Here is a 14380-nt window from a genome sequence, read left to right as displayed (position 1 = left end):
GCGTGGACAATCTTGGTTTTCTCTAATGAAATTCGCATTTTTGCCAGTCTAGTTTTTGGCTGGCTGATTTTGTTTTAGTATTGGTTGGACAAAGTTGCAAGCAATCCAAATTTCCACAGTTTCATTTAGTTCATTCTCATCAAAGAACCAACAATGATTTCCTCACATTAGAATTAAGACCTAGAATGAATGAATACCATGTCCATATTCAAATGATCCAGAATCATATTTCTTTTTTACTGATGTATTTGCGCATCAGTACTTAAATGAACTTCAGAACAATATCAATTTGTTTCAACTGAAACAAAATGCTTTACATCTCCAACCAATAACATATGATCACCCAATGCCAGTATCCTTTCGCCGTAATCATTTGCAAAGCTAAGATGAGTACAAGGATCTACCAAAATGCTTGTTGATGTAGATTTATATGAGACAGTATGCACTTGATTAAATCCAACCAGCTGTTGTTTTGGAGCACCTTTCATAATTTCTGGCACTCGAGAGTACAATATCACAGTATGGCTTCCATCCATGTCTCCTACATTCATCACATTGATTTCGACAGAAAATCTCAAGGAGTCACAAGATGTCACTTCATCTATGCGTAAATAATCAACTATATCTCCTGCTTGGTGTAGTATGTTTTTGATTGAATCAACCTTGAAAGGTGTTGGTATGCTTAATTTGGTTGGTGCTGACACGATATTGTAAGTGAAATTTGTGTAGCTCAAGCCATGTCCAAATCCATACACCCTATTCCCTGTGTAAAACCGGTAGGTTCTTCCTGGATAACCGCGAGAAGGATCAGCTCTCATATTCATATCATTCATTGGGATGTTGGTGAATGACTCAAAATACCAAGTCATAGGCAGCCTTCCACCTGTTTATAATCATATAAAGTGATCATATTAAACTTCAGCTTTAAAAATTTGAAACTGAAGGTATGCATGTTTTTGACTGCCTAACAGAGATGTAATTAACTCTGATTAGCATTATAGAAAACAGAACTCATAGTATTTAGAATGTGGACTCTTTCCATATCATATTAAATTTCTCTTCATAATGAAAAATATAAACACCATAACAGTAATCCATGTTGTCAAATACATACTTGGATTAACGTCTCCAAAGATGATTTCTGATAGCGCCCTCCCACCAGTTTCACCAGGGTACCCAATCCAAAGAATGCTAGCAATTCGCGGGTCTTTTTCGGCGAATGATACATCAAGTGGTCCACCACCAGCAAGAACTAGAATCACTGGGTTTTTACTTGCAGCAGCTACTGAAGATACAAGGGCCATCTGCTTACCAGGTAGGAGAAGACTAACTCGGTCGTGATCTTCTCTTTCTTGTGACGCATCAAGACCAACAACTATAACAGAAAAATCGGCTTTTTTGGCAGCACGAATTGCTTCCTTGAACCCAGAATCAGAAACACATGGTACATCAAGGCAACCAGTTGTGTAAGATGTTCTTTTTCTGTACTCCTGAAGACCCTCAAAAGGAGTCTTTGGGTTGCAAGGAATCCCTATACAATCAACAAACCTTTAGTTTAAATGTTTAATAGCCCTCATGAAACCCTGTGATTACTATTGAGGTCAGTACTTCAAATTTAATGTAACATTGGGTTAAACATGGAAAATATGTGAACAATTCCTAAATGCTCGCTTAAATTGATCAAATTGGCAACAGAATTGATAAGAACATATCATTTTTACATGCAATGACTCTACCAAGTATTAACAGCTTCAAAAAATCCAGTAACTGCAAGACTATAATATAAGCTTAGAAACTTTATATGAAACTGCATACTAAAGCATACCTGTGTAACCCCCACCCAGCAAACTTGCATTGTTCGCCAATGGACCAATAACAGCCAACGAAAAATCAACACCCTTTCTCAGGGGCAGGAACTTCTTATCATTTTTAAGAAGCACAATTCCCTGCCTTGCTGCTTCGAGTGCCAAATTTTTGTGCTCTGATGTACACACGTCTTGAGGTCCCAACCTTCCGAATTGCCCTTTTATGGGATCTCCATCAAACAGCCCAAGACGGAGTTGAACGGAGAAAAGATTAAGAAGAGCCCTATCTATGTCTTCCTCTTGCACCTTTCCTTGTTTGATTGTAGAAAGAGTATTTCGAACCAAGTATGTACCACAATCAATATCCGTTCCTACAGATAACTGATCCAATTATAACTTCGTACACAAATTCACAACATTTATCACATAGACATTGCAAGAAAATTTTAATATGTTACTAAAAATAAAATAAAAAACCAGAAGCACCTGCTTTAAGAACATCAGCAACTGCATCCTCAGCAGTTTTTGTATAATTCTGATATTCAAAAACTGTGGCCACAGCATCACAGTCTGAGGTGATATACCTGTTTTTAATCCACCAAGTGGCATACATTATGCATAAGTATAAGTCTTGTCAATCTATCAAAAAATTGAAAAATAGTCAACTAGAGATAAGAGAAGAGCATAAAGAACTGTTACCCTTTGAAGTGCCATTTGTCTCGAGCTTTCTCCAACAAATCCTTGTCTGCACATGCTGGAACCCCATTTACTGCATTGTAAGAACACATCAAGCAGCTCGCTTTGCCTTGCTGTATGCAGCTACGAAAAGGCGGCTGATATGTGTCCTCCAAATCTTGTTCTGAAACCTATTGAAACATGAATAAAGATCCTATAACATATTGGCTAACAATCTATATGCGAGCATTAAAAATTGACAAGCAATGGCTAGGAAAGAACCTGAAAAATCCAAATATTGGCTGACATTCAACATATAACCATTGAAAATTAGAAGTTAGAGGAGAAAGGACTTACCACTGCATTGAAGCTATATCTACTATACTTTCCCCACATCTCCAAATCATAAGCAGTGAAATGCTTGCAACAAGCTGAAAGCATTAACCCATCACTCTCTTCCAACACTCTTTTCCCTCCAAACCCATTTCCAATACCACTCCCAACTCCCCAATTCCCACCTTGAAATCCCTTCACAAACTCAACAGCATAAGCAGAAGCAACCATGGGGTCCTCCCCAGGGGTCTCTTGGCCTCTCCCCCATCTTGGGTCCCTAAAGATATTAATATTGGGTGCCCAAAATGTCAACCCAGCTTGGCCAAAGTTGTACATAGCTCTAGCCTCAACAGCAATGGCAGAGCCAATCAAGTTCCACAGAGTCCTATTGAAAGCAGATGCAGTCACAATCACTTGTGGGAAGCTTGTGGCTGAAGGGATGGTGCCATTGAAGGAGACACCAGGGCCATTTGTGGCAATTCCATGGAGTGACTCAGACCACCACTCATAGGGTGGGATTCCAAGTCTGGGGATTCCAGAGGCAGTGTTGGAGAGCTGTTGGATTTTCTCATTGAGGGTGAGGAGGGAAATTAGGGACTGGGCTCTGGTGGTGGTGGAGAGGGAGGTGTTGCAAAAAGGGTACAGGGAGTTATGGTGGGGTTGGTTGCATGGGAACTGAGGGTGTGGATTTGATGATGATGATGATGATATGATGAAGTGGAGGAGGAAGAGGGATGATCTCCAGTTATTAGGAGACATCTCAGAATAGGGAGAAGACCAGTAGCTGAAGGGATTTGCATATTTGCTTATAAATACACTCTTGACCAATTTTGTATTACTTTTTTGTAGGTGGATTGCAATGGGAGTTTGAAATCTCTCTTTATATAGGGTAAATCATAGAGGTAACAAACGGATGAGGATTCAATACACCGACGTGCACTTGCACCAACATAAATGGATAGTTCTATTATATTAAATACACTCTTAGATTATTAATAAAAATATTAATTATACATATCAATGATTGAGATCATCTTATAAGTGTTGTTTCATTTGCACATTCGGTGTATAGTAAGAGCAACTCCAACAGCTTCCCTATAATTTCTGTATAATAGGGAAGCAAAAGTTAAAGCTTTAGCATTTTTTTCTTCTCTAACTCCAACAGGTTCCCTATTTTACAGCAATCTCTAAAATCTCCATATTCTTCCTTAAAATTTTAGAGATTGCTGTAAATATAGGGAATTTGATTTTCTCTTTCCTCACTTTCTCTAAAATAAGGAAAGTTATAGGGAATCTGTTGGAGCAAAAGAGACTCTTTTTTCCCTAAAGTAGAGAAAAATCAAAATATGGGGAAACTGTTGGAGTTGCTCTAACAAACAGGAGTTAATCACCGGTTGGTGTAATTAAGAATTTTTTAGAGCCTTGTTTGGAAGGACTTGAATTGTTTTTGGTATAAGGATAGAAAACGAGCTGTGACAAAGAAACAAGGGGATGGAGAAGGAACAAGAGCTTAAAGCCAACAGGGACATGGAACCAAGAAGATTTGCAGGAAATGGAAACTACCAACCGGAAAAGCTCAAAGTAATAACGCCGCAGAAAGCGGTAAGATAGGTAACAAAGTCTCTATTGCCTTTCCGTTGGGGACATTCTCACATTCCATTCAGTGGGGACATTCTCACATCACATTCTATTGCCCTTCCGTTGGGGACATTCTCACATTACATAGTTGCTAAAATTTCTCTTTCAATACAACTCTAGATGAATAAACATTGGAACATATTGCCTTTCAGAATCATTATCATGGGTGGGTGATGCACTTGTTTGCCTCAGATGATGGTCTTGTTGTAACAACCATATAGTCAGTAAGTGTACCCATGCAGAGTTGCTTGTGTAATGGGCAGAGCCCATACTGCTTCTTTTTCTGGTAAATCATCCCAGAACCACCATGGGTAACTTCACAGTTAAAGTGTGCAAAGGAATGAAATTTGAAGCTTTTTAGTTCCCAAACAGTGGTTTATCATCAACTAAATTGTAATTTAGGAGTACTTTTTATTTGGAGATTTACTGTAGTTCATTAGTATATCGATACATCAAAGGCAAACAACATTCCGAAGAGAGAATACATGAAGATGGTTTACATATTGGCGTTTGGATTTCATGATAGATTGTTGTGAATGTTGAGTAAATGGTGGTGTTTATGATAGTTAAAGAAAGTAATCCCAGGTACAACAGTAATGGTTTTTTTTTTTTTTATAACAGTAATGATTTTGAGTATTGTGTCTCACTGCACTTTCTTTTTCCAGAAAGTACTATGTCCAAAGATGTGGACCTATTTTCCATTTGGGCCTTAAACATTTTGGGCCTGCATTTCCAAAAAAGCCATTTGGGCCTGGCTCATTCTCATAAGACTGTTAATCGGTGTTTATTTTCTTTTTATCAAACAGTTGGTCAGTTGAAGAAGAAAATAACAGAATTAAGTTGGGTTTCCATTCAGCCGAGTTCACTTGATCCATTCAAGTCTGGCTAAGTATATCAAAAGTATGATCTAATGTTTGGAATTTGGTGTTCATGACCCACTAATCAGTAATAATCAGAAATTTAAAAGTATATAATACCATAAAATATATGGTAATTAGGAATATATTCCAACCACACTGACTTTGCAAACAAACAGAGCCTTTGGGAGAATGAATACAAACACAATGGACAAACTTCTCCACCCCAGGTTTCTGACTTGCTGTAGTTTTTCATGTTCGAAAATCTATATTTTATAAGACCTAGTTATTTGTATAATGGTTGCAGCCCTACTTGACCAACTGGCGATCTAATTGATTAAAAGGACAAATATATTATCATAATGAAAAATTCTAATTCCACTGCACATTCTCATTACCATCTGGGATCCAAAAGATAGCTAGGTGATCATGTATAAATATAAAATTTGTGTTCAAATAAGTATGTAAAGCGGTCAATGAAGTTGTAAACAAAATAATATGGGAGTCACCAATTTACCCAGATATAGACTTATTTTCATATATCATCCATTTGAAGGAGCTTGAATTACAGTTTAGATCAAAACTTGACATGAACAGACAAAAAGAAGTTAGGTCGATCTGTTGATCCCCCAAGGAAGCAATGGGATTGAAGAACAAAAAAAAAAAACTTACATTTGCAAATAGCATTTATGCTCACAACTCAAGTAAAATTAGTTAATATACTTTAACTTTTTGAGTTGATTTATCAAACACATTATCAGTTAGATAACATAACAGAAACTTAAAGGGTCATGCATGCACTTATAATTTAAAACATTTTATGTCAAAAGTCTCAAAATTGATACATTGTAATGTAATTGAAAGTATCAGTTACATGCAAGTTATTAAAGCAAATGCACTCATATATTGATCCCGATTGCCAATTTGTTCATCTTTGTCAATTCACTATTAGTAATTACATAAACTTAGTCTGTACAGCTAGCAATAAAAGACAATTTTATTATCAATAATACTCTAGCTATTTAAATTTAAAATGAGATTAACCGTACACTCAGTACTTTAATTTCTTAAGACATTACATTAGATGGTGCATTTGCTTTCATCCGCCGGAACCTTTAACATGCAAATGTATGTACTTGGCCAGATTGTGTGGTTCCCTTTGTGGAACATTGTCGATCATTATTGATCTGGCTGCAAAAGAATCGTTCTTATTCATAATAATGAATTTGACAAAACTCACGGCAATGATGATTAGAATATTTCCGCTAGCTTTGACACGTGAATGTAAAACATTAGAAGACATGGAAGTTTCAATTAGATTCGATAAAGTTAGGATAGGTTTTCAAGTGTGCTACAAACCCTAGCTAGCTAGGTAATTTTCCACCGCAAGATGGGAACTTTATGAGTAAAAGAGATGACTATATATTCCTATCTAGGAACAAAAACCCAGTTGAAAATGTGAGTGTCAAGACAATTAGATATGATTCATCATCATTAACTATGATTATTTTCTGTTTGTTACAAGGGATTTGGATTTGAGGAAGGGCATGCTATTAACATGAAAATGAATTAAATAAATAAATAAGTACTGCTTAATTATACCATTTGACTTTTAAGTTGTGATTGTAAAGTAAATTAAGTATATAATTTTCCTGGCATAAGTCAATCTACTTCACCAAAAAGCAATATCCAGAATGATGATGATTCTGCCGGCCTGTAACACAATAAATCATTATAAATTGTCTTCACTCTCATAACATACATCATAATCATTCTTTGGATCTGCATGCATTATATAACATTAATTCCTTTCGATCTGGATTATGGGGTTAAACAATAATGAGGATCGGAGCAGTGTATATATTGTATTAATCCACTCATACTTCATCTGAAAATTACCCAAAAAAATTAAGGAATGTTACCTTCTTCTAATTTCTTTTTCCCCTATCTTTTTTTCTTTTCGATCTCATTGTACAAATGAGTCACATGAAAAAGATTCGCATTTAAATGATCTTTTTTTTAAAAAAAAATGATAGTTCACTGATATTTAATCATCAGTACATAAAATATAATGGCGAGCTCCGACCATCACTACGTGAATTGCTAACTTACATATCATCTAGAACAATTAATTGACATGACCCAAGAAAATCCAATCCCGATCTAACCATTAAAAATGCACATTTTATCGAGCAATAAATCCTGCAACTGCGCACGCTACCTTATTGGCATCTTGGAGAAGAGTCATCAGCCTTCTAATGGCATCAACAACTCATACCCAATGCCACCAAACATTCCTCTTAACCATTAGTTCAACTTGACGGCTTCTAAACAATCCATCTCCACTCACACCTGCATCCAGAGACGTAGCCAGGAATTGATGCAGGGTTTGGCTAATTTTAGCTATACAAAAATTTTGCGAAGAATTCTTTTTTTTTTTTTAGGTTTGGAACCCAGTTGGAGGCTCATCCTCACGCTTTTATGAGAAGTTTTAAGGTAAAATAGTCAAATTACCCCCTGATTTATCCCATAATTGTCGATTTACCCCCTGACATTTTAATTTTGATTATTTACACCCCCACTTTTTCAATTGTTGCCTATTTACCCCCTACCATTAATTTTTGGACTTTTCATCTAATTTCTCCATTAGCTTGGTCAGCATGTAAGGAGTATTTTCGTCGTTCCAATTGTCTATCGAAAAAAAAAAATCAAGCCAACAATCAACGTCAGATTTTAGGAGAGAGGGATCTGGAGAGATACATGCCACCGATCCATGAACCCAATGATGAAAGGGCGCAGTCAATACATGAGCATTCTGGCATCTCGATCTAGCGAGAGAGACCATGTCTGAGAGAGAGATTTGCCCTGACCAAAAGTACAAGGATATGAGTACAGAAGACCTAATGGCAATGGTCCATTTTTACTGTTTTTTTAATCCTCTCTGCTCTCTTCTCTTCTCGACTTTTAAGTTCTCTTCGATGTGGGACTTCTTCACTTGTTGGAGCCAATGAATTTGGCAAAGCCAGCATTATGTATGTGGGTGTGATCTTTGCTTAGTTGTTTAAGTTAAAATCTGGAAAAAGATTGGAACAAATAATTCATTTTATAGACCAGGTGTCGTTTGCTCATATCTCTGACTCCATAACTAGTCTCAACTCTCAACCATTCTTGTGGTTGAGTAGAAATCGAATTAGATCTTACCCGCTACTCTCACTTGGTTGCAGGCGAACAATGGTTTGAGAAATTGTGTTTCTGATCTAATATACATCATATTTCCATCGCACTTGAAGGCTTGTAGGCTTTCTGGGTTCATTTCTCTCGTCAATGGAGGATAATATTTACTGTCCAACATAATTTGGGCTCATATTAACTCAAGGTAAGAGACCAATAAAGCTCTCACATATTAACGAAGGATTGTTGGTGACAGATTTCGTCTCTCCCCATATCCCTCTCTCCTAAAATCTAACATTCATTGTTGTTTTGTTTAATTTTTTTTTTTATAGACAATTGAAAAGACGAAAATGCTCCTCACATGCTAACTAAGTTAACGGAGAAATTGGATGAAATGTCTAAAAGTTAACGATAGGAGCTAAATCGGCAACAATTAGTAAAGTGAGGGTTTAAATAATCAAAATTAAAATGTCAGGGGGTAAATCGACAATCATGGTATAAGTCAGGGGGTAATTTAACTATTTTGCCAAGTTTTAAATACACACCCCTAATTACTTAAAACACACTCCATACTTAATACACCACCCATTTAATTTCTCATTCTAATCTATATCTATATTATTATTAAGAGGGAGAGGTCTCCTCCCTTATGAAATAGAGCAACTTAGCGACCCAAGCGCCGCCTTTGCGTCGCCACAAAGCTCCGGGCAGCCCCTACACCATGCTGCACGGTAGTATTCTAGTTTGGAATTGTCGAGGGATAGTTAACCTCAAAACACAAAGGGCACTTGTCGATCTAGTTCAAGCGCGCAAACCATCTCTTATTTTTCTGGCTGAAACCCTAGCGCAAAAAACCCTAATTGACTCGCTTACAGTAAAGTTAGGGTTCAAAGACAATATTTGTTTCCCACATCAAAGGGAGACTCAAGGAATTGCCCTCCTCTGGAATGAGGACACTCATGCTGAATTTCGATCATCCTATGCGCATCATATTGATGTTGTCATTGGAAAACCAGAAGAAGCAACGAAGTGGAGGTTTACTGGTATTTATGGTTTTGCAGCAAGAGAGGCTAGAACACGAACATGGGATCTGGTTCGATCTCTTGCAGCGCAGCCATGCACCCTGCCTTGGCTTATGGCGGGGGACTTCAATGAGATCATGTCACAAGCGGACAAGTCTGGAGGCCAAAGAAGAGCGTCCCTGCCAATGGAGACTTTCCGACGAACCATGACAGCCTGTGGTTTTGTGGACATGGGGTTTGTTGGTAGTAGGTTTACGTGGAGTAACAAGTATACCAAGGAGAGATTGGATCGTGGTTTCCAAACTCTACAATGGAGAAGCCTTTTCCCATTTAGTAGAGTTATCACTCTTCATCCCTCGGATTCGGACCATTGCCCTATTTTAATTGAAGTTCATGCTGAGAAGATACAGTCTAAAAGAGTTAACAAACTCTTTCGTTTTGAGGAAATATGGCATGGGAATCAAACTTGCGCAGATATCATCCAGAAAGAATGGGCGATTCCTACTACGGGTAACGCTTTAAGACAGATTGGTTTCAAATTCAAAGCTATTGGTAAGCAACTGATGCATTGGCACAAGACGGAGTTTGATAAACAAAGGGCTGAAATGAGAGTAATTCAAGAGAAACTGCATGATATTATGCGACTGCCCTTTTCTCCAGCGCAATATGAAGAACAACGAACCTTGCATGCCAAGTATAGCCATTTGTTGTCTCAACAAGAAAAGTACTGGAGGCAAAGATCCAGAGCCATTTGGTTAAAGGATGGAGACAGAAATTCTGCCTTTTTCCATCGTAGGGCATGTAACAGGAAAAGTAGAAACTCCATTAAAGGTATTAATGATGAGCATGGCCAATGGCAGTCCGAACCAGCTGAGATACAAAGGGTGTTGATGAGCTATTTCGAGTCAATATTCTCTTCTGAGGGATGTGACGCTAGGGCTCTACAAACTGTGATAGATGCGACAACAACAAGAGTCACTAGCAGCATGAATGAATCTCTTGTACAACCATACACAGATGATGAAATCCGAGCAGCTTTATTTCAAATGCACCCCTCCAAGAGCCCGGGACCTGATGGGATGTCCCCCTTCTTCTTCCAAAAGTATTGGAACGTGGTGAGTATGGATGTATGTCATGCTATTCGTAATTTTCTCGAGAAAGGTGAATTATGGTCCGAATCCAATTATACTTTCTTGTGTCTGATCCCTAAAGTCAAGTCACCTAAGGTAGCTGCTCACTTCAGGCCAATTGCTCTGTGCAATGTGATCTGCAGAATAGCTTCCAAGGTCGTGGCAAATAGACTGAAATATATATTGCCTGAGATTATCTCACCACTTCAGAGTGCTTATGTGCCAGGACGGTTAATTTCTGATAACACCTTAGTGGCTACTGAGGCTGCCCACTTCATGCATCAGTTACGAAACCAAGACTCAGGTTTTTTCTCCCTGAAACTTGATATTAGTAAAGCTTATGATCGTCTTGAATGGCAGTTTATTCATGCAATATTGCTCAAGTTGGGTTTCCAGTCTTCTTGGGTTCAAATGATAATGAGCTGCATTACACAAGTAACTTACTCAATTCTTATTCAGGGTGAACCAACTGCCAAGCTTACTCCCACTAGAGGTATTAGACAGGGTGATCCATTATCACCCTATCTATTTATTTTGTGTGCAGAAGGGCTGCCAGCTTTAATCTCTCAAGCTTTTCAGAACAATGTTATTGCAGGACTTAAAATGAGTCCAACAGCCCCAACTCTGCATCATCTATTCTTTGCATATGATAGTTTCTTGTTTGGCACTGCTACAGATGGGGAATGCTACAAGTTTAAAGAAATTCTTGACACTTATGAACGTGCCTCAGGACAAAAGGTGAATTATCAGAAGAGTAGTATGGCATTCAGTAATAATGTAGACATGGAGACACAAAACAGACTTGCGTCTATTGTAGCTGTTAAAAGAGTGGATGAACATGACAGATATTTGGGTTTACCCTTGAGAGTTGGCCGATCAAAGATGGCGATTTTTGCATACATCAAGGACAAATTAACAAAGAAACTTATTAACTGGAAGGCAAAGATCTTGAGTTGTGCAGGCAAGGAAATCTTAATCAAGGCAGTGGCACAAATGATGCCACTGTATGCCATGAACTGTTATCTCCTACCACAAGGGTTATGTGATGATATCCATAAGTTGTGTGCATCTTTCTTTTGGGGAGACACCGATAAGAAGAAAAAAATCCATTGGAGAAGTTGGGACAAGTTGTGTTTAACTAAGAAGGAAGGTGGTATGGGGTTCAAGAACCTGTATGCATATAATCTGGCAATGTTGGCCAAACAAGGATGGAGGCTAGTCACCAACCCTCAATCACTCATCGCCAGGTTGTTCAAAGCTCGATATTTTCCCAATAATTCTTTTTGGGAAGCGGATTTGGGAGATTCGCCATCCTTCTCATGGAGAAGCATTCTCAGTGGTAGACCAGTTTTGAAAGCTGGGATTCAGTGGAAAATTGGGGATGGTACTTCAGTGAGTATTTGGCATGACAAGTGGCTTCCAGTGCAGCAGCCAGTTCACCTCCCACAACCACCTCATACAGAGTTTCATGTTGTGGCTGATCTCATTAATAAGGAAACAAGGGAATGGATTCCTGCCTCGGTGTATGCCCTATTTCCTCATGACATAGCTGAGAAGATCTTGTGTATCCCACTTGGACGGCGCTCATGCTCCGATAGACTCATCTGGAGTCCAGAGAAGAAAGGTTTTTATTCTGTGAAATCTTCCTATTGGATAGCTAGAGCGCATGTCCTCCAAAATTTTCTCACATCTACGTCGCAGGGAGATCCTTTTAAAGAGCTTTGGCAGAAACTTTGGAAGGCAAAGGTTCCAGGAAAGGTGAGTATTTGCAACTGGAGAGCTTGCAACAACCTCTTGTCTACAAGGGAACGTTTGACAAAGAAGGGCTATACTGGCAGCACAGAGTGTTTGCTTTGCCATTTTCACATGGAGGACAACCATCATATCTTCTGTAAGTGTCCCATAGCCATGCAAATACTCTCTGCTCCTCCGTTTAATCTCCAACACACTTTGCTGCCTAATATGAGTTTTAAGGAATGGATGCTTGAAAGAGCACAACACCTCAAACCTGAAACCTTCGAGAAGCTCATGATGATTATTTGGGCTTTATGGAAAAACCGTAACAATGTGCTATGGGAAGGAAAGGCTCAATCTGTTCCTGATTTGGTTTTGGGTTGTTTTACATGGCTCACTAAGTTCCAGAAATCCAGAGGAACAGGTACATCCACTCAAGGATCGGTCCGGCCAAAGTGGAAACCACCAACGCAGGGTTTCAAATTGAATGTTGATGCAGCCTTCCTACCTAATCAGCATCAGGGTGGACTCGGGGGAGTATTGAGGGACTCGACAGGTCAGTTCAAAGCTGCTTTCTTTCAGCATGTTGACCATGCAGCTTCACCAAAGCAGTGTGAGCTGCTAGCCATTAGGGCGAGTTTGGATTTGTTATCCTCCTTAGATATACAAAATGTGTGTATTGAAAGTGACTGCATGGAAGCTGTCTACGAAGCACACTGTACGAATTACGCTTTATTAGCTAACGGAGGTCTAGTGGATGATATTCAGGCAATGTGGCGTAGGCTGCAAGGGGTGACCATATGTCATACTCCGAGAACCTGTAATGCGGTGGCTCACCGCCTAGCAGCTTTAGGTTTTGAGGCTACTATAGGAGAAGTTTGGTTCGATTATGCTCCTCCTTGTATTATTGATGTACTACAGCACGATTGTGCCCAACTCCTTTGAGTTGTTTTCAATAACAGTCCTTTCTTTGATTCAAAAAAAAAAAAAAAAAATTATTATTAAGAGAATAGGCTTGCTCTCCAAAACTGAAAATTTTGACGAATATAACCCTCTAATATTAAAAAACTTTAGAAACTGAAAAAACCAACAGGGACAATAATGTCAATTTAAAAAAATTAAAATATATTAAATTCCTTAAAATAAAATAAATAGTAGTTATTGTTGTAGAAAATTGCTTTGGTTAAGAAACTACACACTTCCTTGCAAAAAAAAAAAAAAAACACCCACACACATAGAGTGTGGGCACATGCTAGTATTTTACTAAATACACAACTTAAAGTACCTAAAATACCCTTAATCTCAAAAATCATGAAATATCCTACTTTTTAACTATATTAAGGTTACTATTTAATATGAATAGTATATTCTAGTATATTGACGTTTTGTAAATGACCATATTGATTAATTGTGTTAGTTATTGAGAAATCCATAAAGATTTATTATTGTTCCCTTTAAATAGATGCATATAAATAGGTTTTGTGTTATTTGAGCTCTCATCCACCAAACACCATGTTAATCAAGTATAAAATTATGAGTCGGTGAGCCGTGACATGTTGGTTAGCTAGCCTAACTAACACTGTGGAGGTCACGGGTTCAAACCTCACTGACATCAGGGATGGGGTGGGCTGGGGAGTTACATTGTCGTCCAGAGTCAAAAAAAAAAAAAAAAAAAAAAAGTATAAAATTATGAGTTGAACATTCAACCAAAACTATACGAGTAGTTACAAAGTTTTTTCACGTGTGATGTTTTATATTAGAAAATAAATTGATTAATCAGAACTCTTAGAACAAAAAAGGAAATTAACTAAAAAATGGGAGCAAAGCGATATGTTTTAAAAATATTTAATGCCATTGATTTTGAAATTCTAAATATTATGGTTTCTAACCTCATTTTTATTTAAGGAAAAATAAACTATCTAATTTACTAACTTTATTCTTGTATTAAATTGGGAGGCCATGTATAGAAATTTGTTGTGTTTATCTAACTATTTATACATAAATAGAATAATATA

At 37.8% G+C, this 14380-nt stretch overlaps 1 protein-coding gene across 1 annotated transcript; it reads right to left on the bottom strand.

Annotated features, from left to right (window-relative positions):
* Positions 1 to 205: 205 nt before the first annotated feature.
* LOC133722739 (probable beta-D-xylosidase 6) lies at positions 206 to 3653 on the bottom strand. The gene is made up of 6 exons (XM_062149613.1): positions 2838 to 3653; positions 2505 to 2671; positions 2292 to 2389; positions 1826 to 2176; positions 1115 to 1531; positions 206 to 883 (listed from the first exon to the last, which is right to left on the bottom strand). Exons 1-6 carry the CDS (start codon positions 3570 to 3572, stop codon positions 285 to 287), a joined length of 2367 nt encoding a protein of 788 aa, XP_062005597.1. The 5' UTR covers positions 3573 to 3653; the 3' UTR covers positions 206 to 284.
* Between the last annotated feature and the right edge of the window lie 10727 nt (positions 3654 to 14380).

This window comes from Rosa rugosa, chromosome 1 (genome assembly GCF_958449725.1).
Source record: "Rosa rugosa chromosome 1, drRosRugo1.1, whole genome shotgun sequence".
In the NCBI taxonomy this organism is placed as follows: domain Eukaryota; kingdom Viridiplantae; phylum Streptophyta; class Magnoliopsida; order Rosales; family Rosaceae; genus Rosa; species Rosa rugosa.
The sequence above is the reverse complement of the archived record's forward strand: the minus strand, read 5'-3'. Positions and strand labels throughout refer to the sequence as shown.